A 15,127-nucleotide genomic window follows, 5' to 3' on the forward strand; every position below is an offset into this window, starting at 1 on the left:
ACTCGCGTCCCACCTGTGTCTTTCCTTAGTTACCTTATTGTTATTATTATTATTATTATTATTATTATTGACAGTTACTTTGTTATAAAATATTAACAGTCTATTACGTGTCAAAATACAAAGTACCGAGTTTATGTGTATATGGTCAAATTTAGGTTAAATCTGGGGCCACAGCTTTTAACTGTAAATTGAAGTAAAATGCATTTCATCATGTGATACTTAAGACTATTTCTATAAAAAATATTTGAGCTACCTGCTTGTAATAATGCACACGCTTAGAAAATATCGGCAGGCAAAACATTCTGGCACACCAGGAACTCAGATACTTGTAAAATCTCTTACGTATGAAGATGGTGAAATTTTACCTGTGATCCCTAGGTTAGAACTACATTCAATGTTTCCAGCTATTTAGGGTTACAGTGTGTAACTGGATAGTGTAGCGATTTCAGTTTTATCAAAAGTAGTTCTTTGTTAACTTAGCCAAGTGTTGTTTAAGAGTTTGATCCAGTCCAACAGGATACCGTGTCGTCTGCTGTGATGTTGTTATTGTCAAGGATGAATATTATATCGTGGACAAGATTCATTATTTTTACTCTCATTGTTCATTTCTACATCGGACGTTGTAAGTATAATTGCATGGATGAACTTTACCATAATTATCGTAATAATCTTTGATATTATGTGTGAGATATATGCATGTCGTTTTTCGAGAATTAAATATATTTAGGACACTATTTTATAGAATGCTGGTACGTTCCTCATTCTTTGATGCAGTAGAGTTATTAATTATAAGAAGCATCAGTCTTTCAATAGTGCATACTTTCAATACTGCATACACTCTTAAAGAATAATAAAGAGTACATATATGTTGCTAGTAAATCTAAAGGCTCATATTAACATGATAATATTTAGTATCAAAATAATATGAAAAATTAAACAGACAAATAATTATCTTTGTGTATAGTGTATGGAATATTGCACACACTACAGATTTTTAAGATAAGATACGAGGGAAACAGATGTAAGGCGAGGATTACTATTCAGTTGTTCAAAATAGGAATGCGATAGAGAGCATATTTAATAATTCCGCTGCAGTAACTTTAATCTTTACAAATGAAAGAGAATTCACCTGTTTGGTTGTTTGTCTTGCAGAAAAGAAGACAGGTTGAAATATGTATGATTTTGTTTTTATTAAAAATAAGCGGTGAATCGGAACCTCTGTATACAAGGGATTACAAAAACATTTTGCTGCTACACTTACAAGAAGGAAAGGAGAGGAAATCGAAGTATAATTTACGTCATATTATATGTAAAGTCGATCAGCATAACTCTGAAAACTGTAAAATAGGGTCACCTTAAAAATGTATGCTCTACCCTTATATCATGCATTATTCTAACTGCCACTTTTATTGTTACTAATAAAGTCAAAGGTCGATACAATTTATGAAGAACAGAAAGACAGGATTCAATATAGGCAATACATACAACTATTGCCTCTTTTAAACCATTGACTATATATGGTAGAAAATAGATAGACTATTCGAATTATATGAAGATGTAAATTTGCCTCTGTTGTCTAAACATGTGTGATATCAATGATATTTTACATGATACGTCTCAACACTATTATTTTCATTGATTTTAGCTAATGACAATGCTATTTTCTCATCGACTTTGTTGCTTCAAAAAGTCTTCTTATTCATTTGTTTGACCTCATCTTGGAATACTAAGTATAAATCAGAAGAATAGTCCTTTAGAGAAAAATGCGTTAATATCATGTTTCCCCTTTAAGCTGGAGAGGGTGTTCATCTGCTACTTGATAATGGCGAAATTCATGTATTGTTAACACTTAACCCGACAGCAAGAAATCCCTAACATAATACACTATTGCTGACTCAGTTGCTCATACTCTACACACAATGACTTTCATGTGATAATACAGAGCTGGTAAAACGTATGCTTGGCTATATGGTTTTTATCGTTGCCTCCGTTTACAAGTCGGTCGATCCGTCCGTCCTTCCGTGACAAAGCTTGTCATAACTTTTCCTCTTACACCTGTTGGAGGTTTATATTAAACTTTTGTGGCCTATATGTGTGGTTAGTGCAAGTGCGCAATAACATTTTACCCTGTCTGACACAGTTTTGGGGAAATTTCTTGACCAATTGTAAACGATAGGGTTTATTGATATTTCAGATTGCAATTGTTTCCCCACTGGATATATTGTGGTATTTGTGTTTAGTAATTAGAGATTGTAATAATTCTTTGTATCAGGTTTAAGGGTAGTGTTAGTGCTGCATGACCTTAAGTACAATATTCAGCTTTGAAAGACATACTGACGATTCATACAAATGTGAAACTTGACAAGCCATGCAAGTGTGAAATTAGGGTTTCGTGATGTGTAGTTATGAGGTACTTAAAAGAAATTACCGCATTTATGAACCCTTCAGTTGATAAGGAAACTGTTCTTGAGGCTCTTATGAGTAAATGCTGATGCATTTGTTGGTTAATTTGCTCGTAGCGAGATCTCTTGCGTATAACTATATATTTTATTTACAAAAACGTGCATGACATTTTATGTCCTCGGTAAGGATTTATTTCCAGCACGTATGAGTATCCTTGGTCGACTTATGGAAGGATATGAATTGATTGGATAGGCATTACGTGTGTCAAATGGTAATATATTATTTTTTTGTCACTTGAAATAAAGATCTTTAGAGAAATGTTCATAAACTAAGGTCTCCCAAGTTCTGACGGTGACCAACTACAGATAATAGATGGAAGCATCGGCCTTAAAACTAGCAATGGTGATATTTGTAAGTAATCTAAATAAAAATGACGTGATACCTATACTGATAGTTTTAACTAATGGCTGTCGTATAAGTGTACTTGTCATAAAGTAAACGTGATGATCAAATACTTATCACCACATTATTAACCATAAACATGATAATAACTGGAAAAACTAAACTAGCAAGCAGTTGTGGAAGGTTTATAGGACCCAAACCAGCAACCATTAACTGCTTTAAATGCCACACCATCGAAGATCTACACCACGTATTCAATATATGCCTAAAATATAAACCCGCTAGGAAAATATTTATCAAAAACCAAAAAGAGATTGGATCACTACACACATACCCAGACTTACTTATGGGCTCTAATAAAAATAAACAATCAGCATATAAAAATATAAATAAATTCATAGATTCAGCAGGACTTAGGAACAAAATATAATTACTATTCCCACAAAACCAAAAGACCCAGTAACTAGCTAAATAAATTTAGAGGCCCCCACATCAAACCCATAACATATCACTCAATTTTAAAAAAATATTAATAAATAATTCACTTACGAAGCACCTATCAAAAACTAAGGAAACCGCAAAATCGGATGTCCTAGATGTCATTAACGAACCGAGTAATCAGCCAAGACTCCGGTCCTAGATGTCCTTAACGAACCGTGTAATCGGCTAGGACTCCGGTCTCTTGCTAAATAAAGTATAAATAACATTCAATCTCTAAAAACATTAATAAATAAATAACTTAAAGAGGCAATATCTAAAAACTTATAAATAACATAACCAGGAAACACACCCTAAACACCTCGACTAGTAATACCATAATAATCTTGAAAATCTCTCTTCATACATGATTTCTACTAACAACCTCTATAAACAGCATAGAACACCCCCTACTTTTTTAGAACATTTTGAAGAAAGAAGAAAAGAAGAAAAAAAAAGAGAAAAAAAAAAAAACACGCAAGAAACACCAGGCAAATGCAACAAGAAACCAGAGATGTGAAGTAACCAGGACCGTGCCCGAGCTCTCCTTCCCACTAATGACAGTCAACCATTCAACTGTAAGGGACCTTTATGGACCCACATATTGAGGCCAAACTATCAGGGTTCCTTGAACCCATAAAAGCCTGGTGGAGGTGGTACCATTCCCTTCCCCAGTAACATCTAGCAGGCTGCGGTGCAGTCAGAAAAAGTGGCACATTGCACAGTTGTGCGCACACCACTATAATTAAACTCAACAACAACAACAAAACCAGATTATTTGCACATGCGGTGAGACCTACAAACTTTACCGTCATCTTAATTTCGATGGGTAGATTTTGAAAGACGTCTGAATATGCTAGGTGTCTTCGTACTTGCGTTGGAGAGAACCCCGATACAGAGCGATGCGATCTGGAAGACATGTTTAAATTGCTTAGGCGATCTCTTTGATAAATAACTCAATGTCTACGTAAACCACCTCATTTATAGCAGTCTGGGCCATACGGAAAAATAAACATAACATAATGTGGAGATGACCAGGGCCAACATGTAGAAAAACCTGTTTTCCACAAATTTTATTTTTTCAAAATGTCATGGATGCATTTTTCCTGTTATGTACCTGCATATCTTAAACTTCGATTTTGTTGACATTTATCTTTAAAGGCCCCGACGGTAGCATCTAGGTGCTGTTTTCGAACCACCTGCATTGCATCGGCGTAAATTATGGCAAACGAGTTCTTATTGTCCAAGCACATTTTAACCAACGCGTTTTTATCGGAGGTGTATGTTTTTTGGTTCAGCGCATTGGCTATAAAGGTCTCGCTTTTTGGCAGTATTTTCAGGTCGAGTGGTGTCTTTCACGTTGCGGATTGCACTGCAATAAGGTTTCTAAAGGTGCGGCCTATCGAACGGTCTCCAATAATCGCGCAGCGTACCATAGGCCTGGAGGAAGACGAGGTTATCTGGGGTCTCAACGCTAGTCTGGTGGGACGAAGGCGAGGAAAGATCCACACCGAAGAACGTTATGTTTCTGACAATGTCGACGAATGCAACCAGACCGTTCGGGTCTGCGGTGCCGAGGCGATTGCTGTAGACTACGTGCAGCTATGCCTTGGTGTGGTCGTTAGGAACCCAGTGTACTGCCTTGTGTTTCTGCGAGCACCAGGAGATGTCTGACATCATGTTGTACATAACAACAGCTTCTTTCTAAACGAATCGATTGATCAGAGACCTCTGGGATAATCACCACCTTGGAAGCAATCATCAGGGAAAGGGGACGGGCTAACAGTAGAAAGATGCTTATTTCTTTTTGCAATGAATTTAGAGCCGTGACGAAATGGCTAAAGTTGACGCCGTGTGCTGGGTCCTGCAAGCCGCTCTGGTTAGCTTGGCTGTGAGGCTATCATCATAATAGTAGTACTGTAGGTCCACAGGACGCAGGGGGATCACCCTGGAAAGAACCAAAATAAGGATGACCTTCATTGAGAGCTACTATATTGCTGGCGGGAAATGCTCAATGGTTTTTTATTTTGAGTTGATTTTCTTGGCTAGCGAAGCAGATGCGCTGACGAGTCTCAAAAGATGCATCCATGCCAGTCACGATAATTTACTTATTATGTCAGCCGTCGGTTTATTCATGACAGTTACATTTTAACTGTCATTGCTGAAAACTGGCCAAGCGTTTGGTGGACCTTGATGTAGAAGACGACGGTGAGCGTCTCATCTTGGAAGTTCAATATTTGAGTTTCCAGATTAGTCTTCATAAAGAGTAGGCTAGTGTTTCAGGGCTTTCGATAGGGCAGGTAAACGAGCAGAAGCGACCCGGATATCTAGTGATCCGGTCAGGCTCAAATATGACTCTAAATTTAAATTTTAAGAAAGCCAAATCGACAATTCTTTTTGAAAGTTTAGTTGGGCGCGCGAAATAATTTCAAAATTTGCTGGACGGAGTTATCTACGCATTAATATTGTTTGTGTATTGATGAATCTGCACTTGCGTATTTATTTTGGAATACATCATACATTCAATTACTTTGTTTCTTGTTGTGTATTTTTTATATGTATAATTAAGTCTTATGATGCATAAGAAAATAAGTATATAATACAAAGGTTACCGTATTTGCATGGCAAAATATGAATTCGTTTTGTGTGATGGATATTACACTCCCACAGGTCGTGCAGCATCCGTCCAAAAAATCTCTTTCATGTTTTCCCATACAAATGCAGTAGCCTGTAATTGCTGTAGCTGAGACAGTGCTATAACAAGCTTAAGCTTTCAACTGAATCCCCACAAGCTTATATTTATAATTGCATTAGGCAAAGTTTCTCAGAATGAAAATGGTTTAAAACAAAACATGGTTTTTCGACTTCTTCACTTTCTCAGCCATTGTATTCAACAAATCCGATTTATTATACAGTACACAGCAAACTGTCTAACCAAATGCGGTAACATTACTCACCACTGTAATTTAACGCTCAAGACAATACTTGCTTGCTTCCTCTCTTAAAAAAATACCACATAAGGAAGTCATACAGTCTTTGAAAAGTGCGTGGATACTTTGTAAAGTTTTTGATTAAGGAACTAACATAAGCCTAAACATTTGACACCGCAGTGGTAAGTGTTTCCTCAGTGCGTCAGCTTATGTCGTATTAGTTTGCTTAGTCTCGGGTTACTTCCTTGTGTTAATGCTTCATTACTATTATTATTGATATGTATATTTAATTTGTTTTGTGTGCTTGACCGTTGTTGGTGATAAAGGGCAATAGTTATAGTCTACCTGACCTTAATTTTGAAACTGTTGGAGCGATTTTATGAAACTTTGCCCATGTATATCATGGGTGGAAGGTTTGTAGCCTACCAAAGCAAGATGCACTGTCAACACGTCAAGGTCATAGTAAGGGAAAATAAAAAAAATTGATTTGTGGTTTTACGGCGGGGGACAAGCATCGACTTAATACGATACAATTGTCTATTCTGAGGACGATGAGTGGTTATAGAAAACTTGAGTCTCAAAATTGTATGAGTACATTGAAGTTTCATATGACACTAATATATATGCACTTAAAATTCCTATTTATATACCATATATATATATATATATATATATATATATATATATATATATAATATATGATATGTTCTTGCACATGTAGAACTTGTTTGATGAGATTGTAAAATGAAATGTACATACACCAGCCTACTCTTTCCGACATCGATAGAGTCGAGAGGAAGACAAGAGAGTGAAAAGACAGAATTGCCGAGGTCACTCGTGCAAATATTACAAACTCAAAGTAAATGGGTACATAATTAAAACAGAGACAAACGTTGTGTTTGATGCTGGCCACTTTCGTGACTTTGTATTGAACATAAATGATATTAGTGAACCAAACATTGGGCATGTATTACAGCATAACCTAACTATTTGGACAAAGTCTATTGAGCAAACTAGCAATGGAATTGAACAATTAGACCTAGCGTATAATACAGAAATATTTTGAGGCTGCAACCGCCGTAAACATGATTGTAATATACTGAGCAGACTCGACCTAAACTATGTATTTACATCAATATGACTTCGAACAAAATATATCAAGTAACGATGCTAACAAATAAAACACTGAGACGAGTGACATTATTACAAAACGAGACTGTAGAAGCTGTATAACCTTGTAAGAGAATATGTGCGGATGCATCCGCCTAAAAACTGAACAAATATAGAAAACACCCCCCCAACCCCAAATAAACAACAATAAGCAAGCATGTCATTAACAACACGATAGCATATAACAATTATATACATGGAGGTATGATGTTGCGAAGATTTAGGAAGGGGGATGTCCACGTCTATTACACGCGCGCTGGTGGCTGACGAGCCCAATACGTGACAGGCACGTCCGTCCACAGAGGCTCTAGGTGAATGTCTGGGTCATGGTTGGTGCTGGCGATGGTTCACTGGTTTTTCTTCGCCATCTTTTTTCCTTCAAGCTTGCCCGTCTCTTTCTTTCTTCAAAAGTGGCAGTGGTCCAGTGAACTGTACGGCGCTAGCTTTCACGGTCTGCGGCGGTGATCGATGCCACAGGTTGTGAAGGTCATTTTCAAGGAATCTTTACCTCTCTTTCGATGTGCCCCTATATCACGGTGGCCAGTGGACAGCTCACCATACAGTGCGATCTTTGGCAGGCGATCATCCTCCATCCTGGACACGTGCCACGCAGCGCGTAGCTGTATCTTCATGAGCGTGGCCTCAACGCTGGTGATCCCTGCTTGTTTGAGGACTTCAGTGTTGGTGACGAAGTCACTCCAGTGGATGTTGAGGATGGTGCAGAGGCAGCATTGATGGAAGCGTTCAAGGAGGCAGAGGTGAAGGCTGTAGGTGACCCAGGATTCGGCGCCATATAGGAGGGTGGTCAGTACAACAAATCTGTAGACGCTGATCTTTGTATCATTCTTGAGACTGGCGTTGTACCCTACTCGTTTATAGAATTTACCAAAGGCGCTGGTGGCCTTGGCCAGTCTGTTGTTTACTTCTTTGTCGCTAATGGCATCAGATAAGAACGCACAGCCCAGGTAGGTGAACTGGTGGACTACATTCAGCTCTGTCTGTCAATGAAGATGCTTGATGGCCGGTATTCTTCCTTGGGAGCAGGCTGGCGAAGTACCTCTGTTTTTTTAGGCTGATCTCAAGACCAAAGAGCTGGCAAGCTTCTGCAAAGCATGGTGTTACGTTTTCTAAGGCGGTTTATGTGTGTGCAACAAGAGCGTCGTCGTTTGCAAAGAGAAGTTCTCTAATCAGTTTTTACAAGGTCTTGGTGTAGTCCTGAAGTCGACTTAAGTTGGAGAGATTGCCATCAGTACGAAATCGGATATAGATGCCGTCTTTGTCATCAAGATAAACCAGCTCTGTTTCACGCCATTTTGGACGGTGAAGGTCTGTGACAGGTCGTTATTGCTTCTGATCTGACCAGCTGGTCTTCATGTAGCTGGATGACCATGGTAAGAAACTTTGGGAGACAGCCGAGCTTTTCAAGGATTTTCCACAGTCCAGTTCAGCTCACCGTGTCAAATGACATCGTCAGGTCCACAAATGTGATGTACAGTCATTCGTTTTGTTCTCGTATGTATGTATGTATATATGTATGTCTGTTTGTCTGTCTGGGTCTGTGTGTGTGTGTGTGTGTGTGTGTGTGTGTGTGTCTGTGTAAAGGTACGTGGTCTTGGAGTTGATGTCGTTTTTAATATTCGAAATCCTCCATTGCTGCCAACATCCTGTTTCGGCAAAAGTTTAGCAGGTATATGGCGCAAAAGGGTATAAAAGGCATTAATAACAACATGTCATTAAAATATCGGTGCAATGCAGGAGAATGATTTTTTTGGTAATAATGGTGTATTTTATCGTTCCAGCGATACATTCATCGTTGTAACTGTAATCTGTTTCGTTGTAAGGCTAAAGTTATATTTTTAAGAACATCGATGTTACTCTTGTAATTGTACGTTTTATCATCGTTGCGCTAAATGTAGCGTTGTATCAATATAAACCTGTCGCAACAACAACAACATAAACAACGACAAGAAAGATATCTATGAGTCTGTATTGGAATATCGTTGCTGGGGTAGGTGAATATCGTTGCAGGGGTATATCAATATCATTGCTGGAGTAGGTGAAGATCGTTGCAGGATTCGGTGAATATCGTTGCAGGGGTATATCAATATCATTACCGGGGTAGGTGAATATCGTTGCAATCGTCGGTGAATATCATTGATGGGGTAGATGAATATCGTTGCAGGGGAGGATGAATATTGTTGTCACGGTATATGTATGCCGTTGTAACAAATATAGGTATTATTTCAATGACACCAGTGTTGAAAATACCTTTTCCCACAGTCAATTGTACTACTGCACTATAAACATTAACGTTGCATCACCAAACGTAGGACTTTTATTAAGAGCTGGATGTTATTAGAGATATAAAAAGCGCAAATTGATTCTATACAATTTTCTCAAGTGATCCTTCATGGATTTTATTCACTGATAAATGGAGAAGGAAGAGAAATCAGGAACAAGAATAGTCTAGAAATCGGAATTCAAAGTTGTTTCCCTGAGTTAGATAAGTCGATTAACAGAGAACCCAGTGAAACAAATAACTTGCGTACTTCTCTGTCTTTGTTTCAGTTAAGTTTTCCTTACCAATAAAATTCTTTTGTTCTGTAACATCTAGTAGAAAAAAAGGATATTATATTTTTAAATGTATAAACGTAGCTGAGAAGTACAGACAAGGTTTTTCAATGATAATTGGACCGTATACATTTTTCTAGGTAAACGTCTCCCGCACAGGAAGATCTTAAAAATAACTTAATTATAATGATGTATTTCTGGGCAGACGCCATATTTTGTTCTTCTTATGTGAAACAAATAAATAAATAACTCTATGCTTAAAACACGTGCTTGGCATCAAATCAAAAAGGATTTTATCCATACAGCTGAAATTTGTCTCCAGAGTCCTGCTTAACCACCAAGGGGCTAAAACTATAGGGCAAAATGAAGAAAATATTAAGCTCTTATGTGCATATCTATGGGTCGTAAAACGACAAAGGTACACTACCAACTTAGTGTTTCCTTTGATTGCGTCCCTACCTTCGTGGACCTATCCAAAAGGCTCAAATTTCGGAGTGAAAGGTTACAATATGCATGCGTATTGTCATCGCACATACCTCTAATGATTTTGTTCTCTTTTCCCAACACATTGCGCGTGTACAGGGAAGATATTTCAGGTCCAAATTTATTCTAGTGCAGAGGCAGTTTGATTCAAAATTTCTAAAATATTGTTTTAGATTAAAGTGATAGGTCGCAAGTAGGAAAGAAAGCGTCGACCAGCACATCCTCGGTGTATTTGTATGTGTGAATACAATAGAATTGTCTCATGTGTTTCACACGGTTACAGGATAGCCCAGGATTCAGCGTTACAGTCTAAAGTGAAACCCTAGTATTATTTAAGTCAGAATATTTAAAAGAATATTTCGCTATTACTTCTCAGTGGCATGGAAACAAATTTAAAAAAGAATTAAAACAAAAATTTGTTGAAAATTAAAATCCAAAGAGTAATAAGAGGTCGCCATCTTTAACGTCAAGGTTTGTCATACAGTTTCGCAAAATGCGCACCACAATATTAAAAGCTTGTGACCATATAGGCAGTATATATATCCACACACACACACACACACACACATATATATATATATATATATATATATATATATATATATATATATATATATATATATATATATATATATATATATATATATATATATATATATAGGGTCCACGAGTGGCCGAGTGGTCTAACCATCTCTGTCTGCGTAGGTTCGAGTCTCGGATCTCGGCAAATGTGGATATGTGAGAAAGCTTCTCGGTAGCTTCTCGTGGGTTAGTGGTTCTTTCCGGGGTTTTCCCAGGTTCTTCCTCCACCATTAATACTGACCGCCATGTATAGCCTATCTTGTGCTGAAAAATGGCGTTAAACCCTATAACAACAACAACAACAATATATATATATATATATATATATATATATATATATATATATATATATATATATATATATATATATATATATATATATATATATATATATATTGACGTGACGGATTGTTATGCCGCCACTGTGGTAGGTGTGTTATGGTTGGGGAGGGGTGCACCCAATATTATATTTAAATTGTTATAGAAGTCCCACCCAGGCTCTATTTTGGTTGGAAGTTAACTTAGTGAAAGCTAGATGTAAAGCTCCATGCCCCCAACCAGCAATGCCGACGGTTAAATCATTGAATATACAAAAAAGTGAAATTCAACGAATAACAATTTAATGACAATTCAATAGTCATGTGCTTAAAGTTTCCCAAGTAATCTCCTTCTGCTCGACATTTGATAACCTATTGCATCACATGATTAGTAATATAAGATAGCTTTCCAATTATCCTTGTATTCTACTCATCTGTGTATTTTTCTCTCTTATTCTTCCAATTCCATCACCTCTTCCTCCCGGCCTTTTACATATTCCTTTTCCTCGTCGACTTCTCTTTGATCCTCCTCCTTCTCTAATTTCTCATCCTCGACTCCTTTTTTACCTCCTCCTCAACTCTCTCCACCGACTAGACTTGTCGACTCCGTCTGCTCTGCTAGTCTCACTTCCGTCTCCCCTCTAAGAGACTCGGGACTTAACTGAACCGGAAGTTTTGTCCCACAAAAAGCTTCCTGTGAAAACACAAGGACGGTATAATATTCTCGTTAGCCTTTCTTACCTCGCACTACACCCAGCCTATAATCAGATAACGGCTATTAAATTTCTTCTGTCACGAATTCATTCGCAGCGAAATAGGGGTCCGAGAGTGGCCAAGTGGTCTAAATCGCTCTCCGTTACGGATCACTGCCATCTCACCTCTGTCTGTGTGGGTTCTAGTCTAGGATTCGGCCAATGTGGGTATGTGAGAAAGCTTGCCAGTAGCTTCTCGAGGGTCGGTGGTTCTTCGCGGGGTTGTCCCAGATTCTTCCTTTACAATTAATACTGGCCGCCATGCATAGGCTATCGTGTACTGAAAAATAACGTTAAACCCCACAACAACAACAGCACATCGAAATATGGTAAAACAACGTCGTAAAAAAGCACGGTATCAATTACTTCTCATACATATATCAATAAATTGTGTCGCATCAGTAAATATTACTAATCCCATTATAATAAACAATATCACAGCAATCAGTTGCATTTATTTACATTACAACTCATGCAAAGTACACAAATATTCAGATAACCATGTTCTGATATATCCATATTAACTAATCTTACAAACTTCAACCATTTTCCGTCTCGACAATTCAAGCATGTGTAAATTCCAACATATTGCATTAATAAATTCACTAGTTTACTACGAAGTAACCTAATAGCGAATTACAAAATTAATTATGACCACAAGCTAACAATCTACATAACTCTCTATATAATACTCAAGCTCATTTCTCAAGTACGCATGTAAATTAAAAACTACAAAGGTAATTCTACGTACTAAACGGTTCTATTAATTAAGTATACATGCGACACGTAATTACAATTACAATGCCGTAATATTCTGCAAAAAATTGAGCAAACATCTTACTGACCTTTACGAAGCTTTGTCTTTCCTTAGAATCTCCTCTCTAAGTTTTACCGCCAAATTACGAGTGGCTTCCTCGGAGTTACCCTATATTACTCAGCACTCTTCCTAGGCGAGATTTAATTTTCGCTTGCTAGTTAGAAGTTATAACTTGTTATCATACCCTCTATCTCAATTCCGACTGGGTGTCGTTTTGACCCAATCCAACCAAATTTAGCGGACAATGTCATTCTCGCTGTCTGTCCACGTGAGGACGAATATAGAACACATCCCGGTTCATTGCGGGTTCCTCCGCTGTTAGGACTAAGCTGTAACACATAGGTGGGAATTTGCTCAATCTAACGCCTGTGCCGATTCAAGATGTCGGGTCTTCTCTATGGTCACGGTAACCTTGCATAAGAGATTGACTCTAACGTACTGCAATGCTTAGACATCAAACCATGGCTTCTAATAATACCATAGTTTATACATGACTTACTATTTAGGGTTGAGAAAACGTGACACACACGCACGCACAAACACTCAAACACATGCACGCACACACGCACACATACATACATGCATACATACATACATACATACATACATATATATATATATATATATATATATATATATATATATATATATATATATATATATATATATATATATATATATATATATATATATAACTGTCTGACATGATGTGTGCAGCTTTCAGTATCTTAGCCATGCGATTATTTTGTTGTGTCGTTCATTTGTATCCGTCAGGATGCCACTTATAAGATACGAGTCATTCGTATTTCTAGATTGCTTCGATTGCGTTCGCATGACATAATATGTTCAGTAAAATCAGTGTATATATTATTTTTTTTACAATCTTGTCACTCGGCTCTCATGATTACCCCCACACACGATCCCGGCCCCCACCCGAGTGTTTTGACGCCTAGGTTGCCTCATGCATTCACATATCTACTTTAGAACTTGCATATTATGCCGAAATTTGAAGTACTCGATGCTATTTATTCAGCTCAACGAGCATTTATTTCAATTTGCTTTTTATGTCATCTACTTTATTTACTCGGGACCCCGGTTGGCCTAGTGGTCTAAAACACCCGCCTTTACCGATCTCTGCCATCTTACTTATTTCTGTGTAGCTTCTAGTCTCGGGCTCGGCCAGTGTGGGTCTCTGAGAAAGCACCCAGCAGCTTCCCGTGAGTCGGTGTTTCTTACTGGTGTTGTCCCAGGTTCTTCCTGCATCAGATATATAGGCCACCGTGAATATTCTATATTGCGCTGAGAAATGGCGTTAAACCCCCAACCCCCGCCAAAAAAAAAACAAAACAAAGGCAACAAAGAACAACCAATTATTTACTAAGGATGTTAGTCAGATACCCACAGTTAATCGAGTTAATGGGGATAGGATGAATACGGCACTGTTGTCTTCAAGTTTCTCAATAAACGAGTGCGTCTTATTTACTGAAGTTATTGATGTATGTCCCTTCAAAAAAAACACAGGCAACGCCTGGCTTCAATGGTCTAATCTCGATTTCAATTCTGACGTTTTCTCTATAGTCAGTATTACAAGTAACTGCCTAAAACACTGGGATGAATGAGATATCAGGGGTTGTAATTTACTTACTAAGACGAGCTGAGCTATAAGGGTTTTTAGCGTAGTAATGAGATGGACAGAGATATTTGGGGCTTACTTTGCTTAATGATCTGCCATTATATATTAGAGGTTTTAATTTACTTACTAAGATTGACTGAGCTGTTACGGGTTTCAAACTACGTACTGAGCTGTACTGAGATATTAGAGTTTTGAATATTCTTTTGAAAATGACTGAGATATTTTAATCTGATTATTGAGATAGACTGAGATATTAGGGCTTTATTCTAATTATTGAGATGACACTGATATATTTTAATCTTTCTTTGAGATAGACTGAGATAATAGGGCTTTATTCTAATGTTGAGATATACTGAGATTTTTAATCTGATTATTGAGATTGACTGAGATATTAGGGCTATATTCTAATTATTGAGATGGACTCATACATTTTAATCTTATTATTGAGATAAACGGAGATAATAGGGCTTTGATCTAATTGCTGAGATGGACTGATATATTTTAATCTTTTTTTTAGATTGACTGAGATAATAGGGCTTTAACCTAATTGTTGAGATGGACTGAGATATTTTAATCTTATTTTTTTAGAT

At 37.4% G+C, this 15,127-nt stretch overlaps 1 protein-coding gene across 4 annotated transcripts in view; it reads left to right on the plus strand.

Annotated features, from left to right (window-relative positions):
* Positions 1–466: 466 nt before the first annotated feature.
* LOC149796716 (uncharacterized) overlaps positions 467–15,127 on the plus strand; it is an 81,934-nt gene continuing 67,273 nt past the window's right edge. For 3 of the 4 annotated variants that reach the window (XM_089961353.1, XM_089961354.1, XM_089961355.1), the window contains exon 1: positions 467–622. In XM_089961353.1, coding sequence (XP_089817479.1) covers positions 538–622 — 85 coding nt within the window. In that variant the 5' untranslated portion in view covers positions 467–537. The remainder of the gene's footprint in view (positions 623–15,127) is intronic. The other variant, XM_089961352.1, reaches the window with a different exon arrangement.

This window comes from Sinohyriopsis cumingii, chromosome 6, assembly GCF_028554795.1.
Source record: "Sinohyriopsis cumingii isolate HCF-2022 chromosome 6, ASM2855479v2, whole genome shotgun sequence".
NCBI classification, from domain to species: domain Eukaryota; kingdom Metazoa; phylum Mollusca; class Bivalvia; order Unionida; family Unionidae; genus Sinohyriopsis; species Sinohyriopsis cumingii.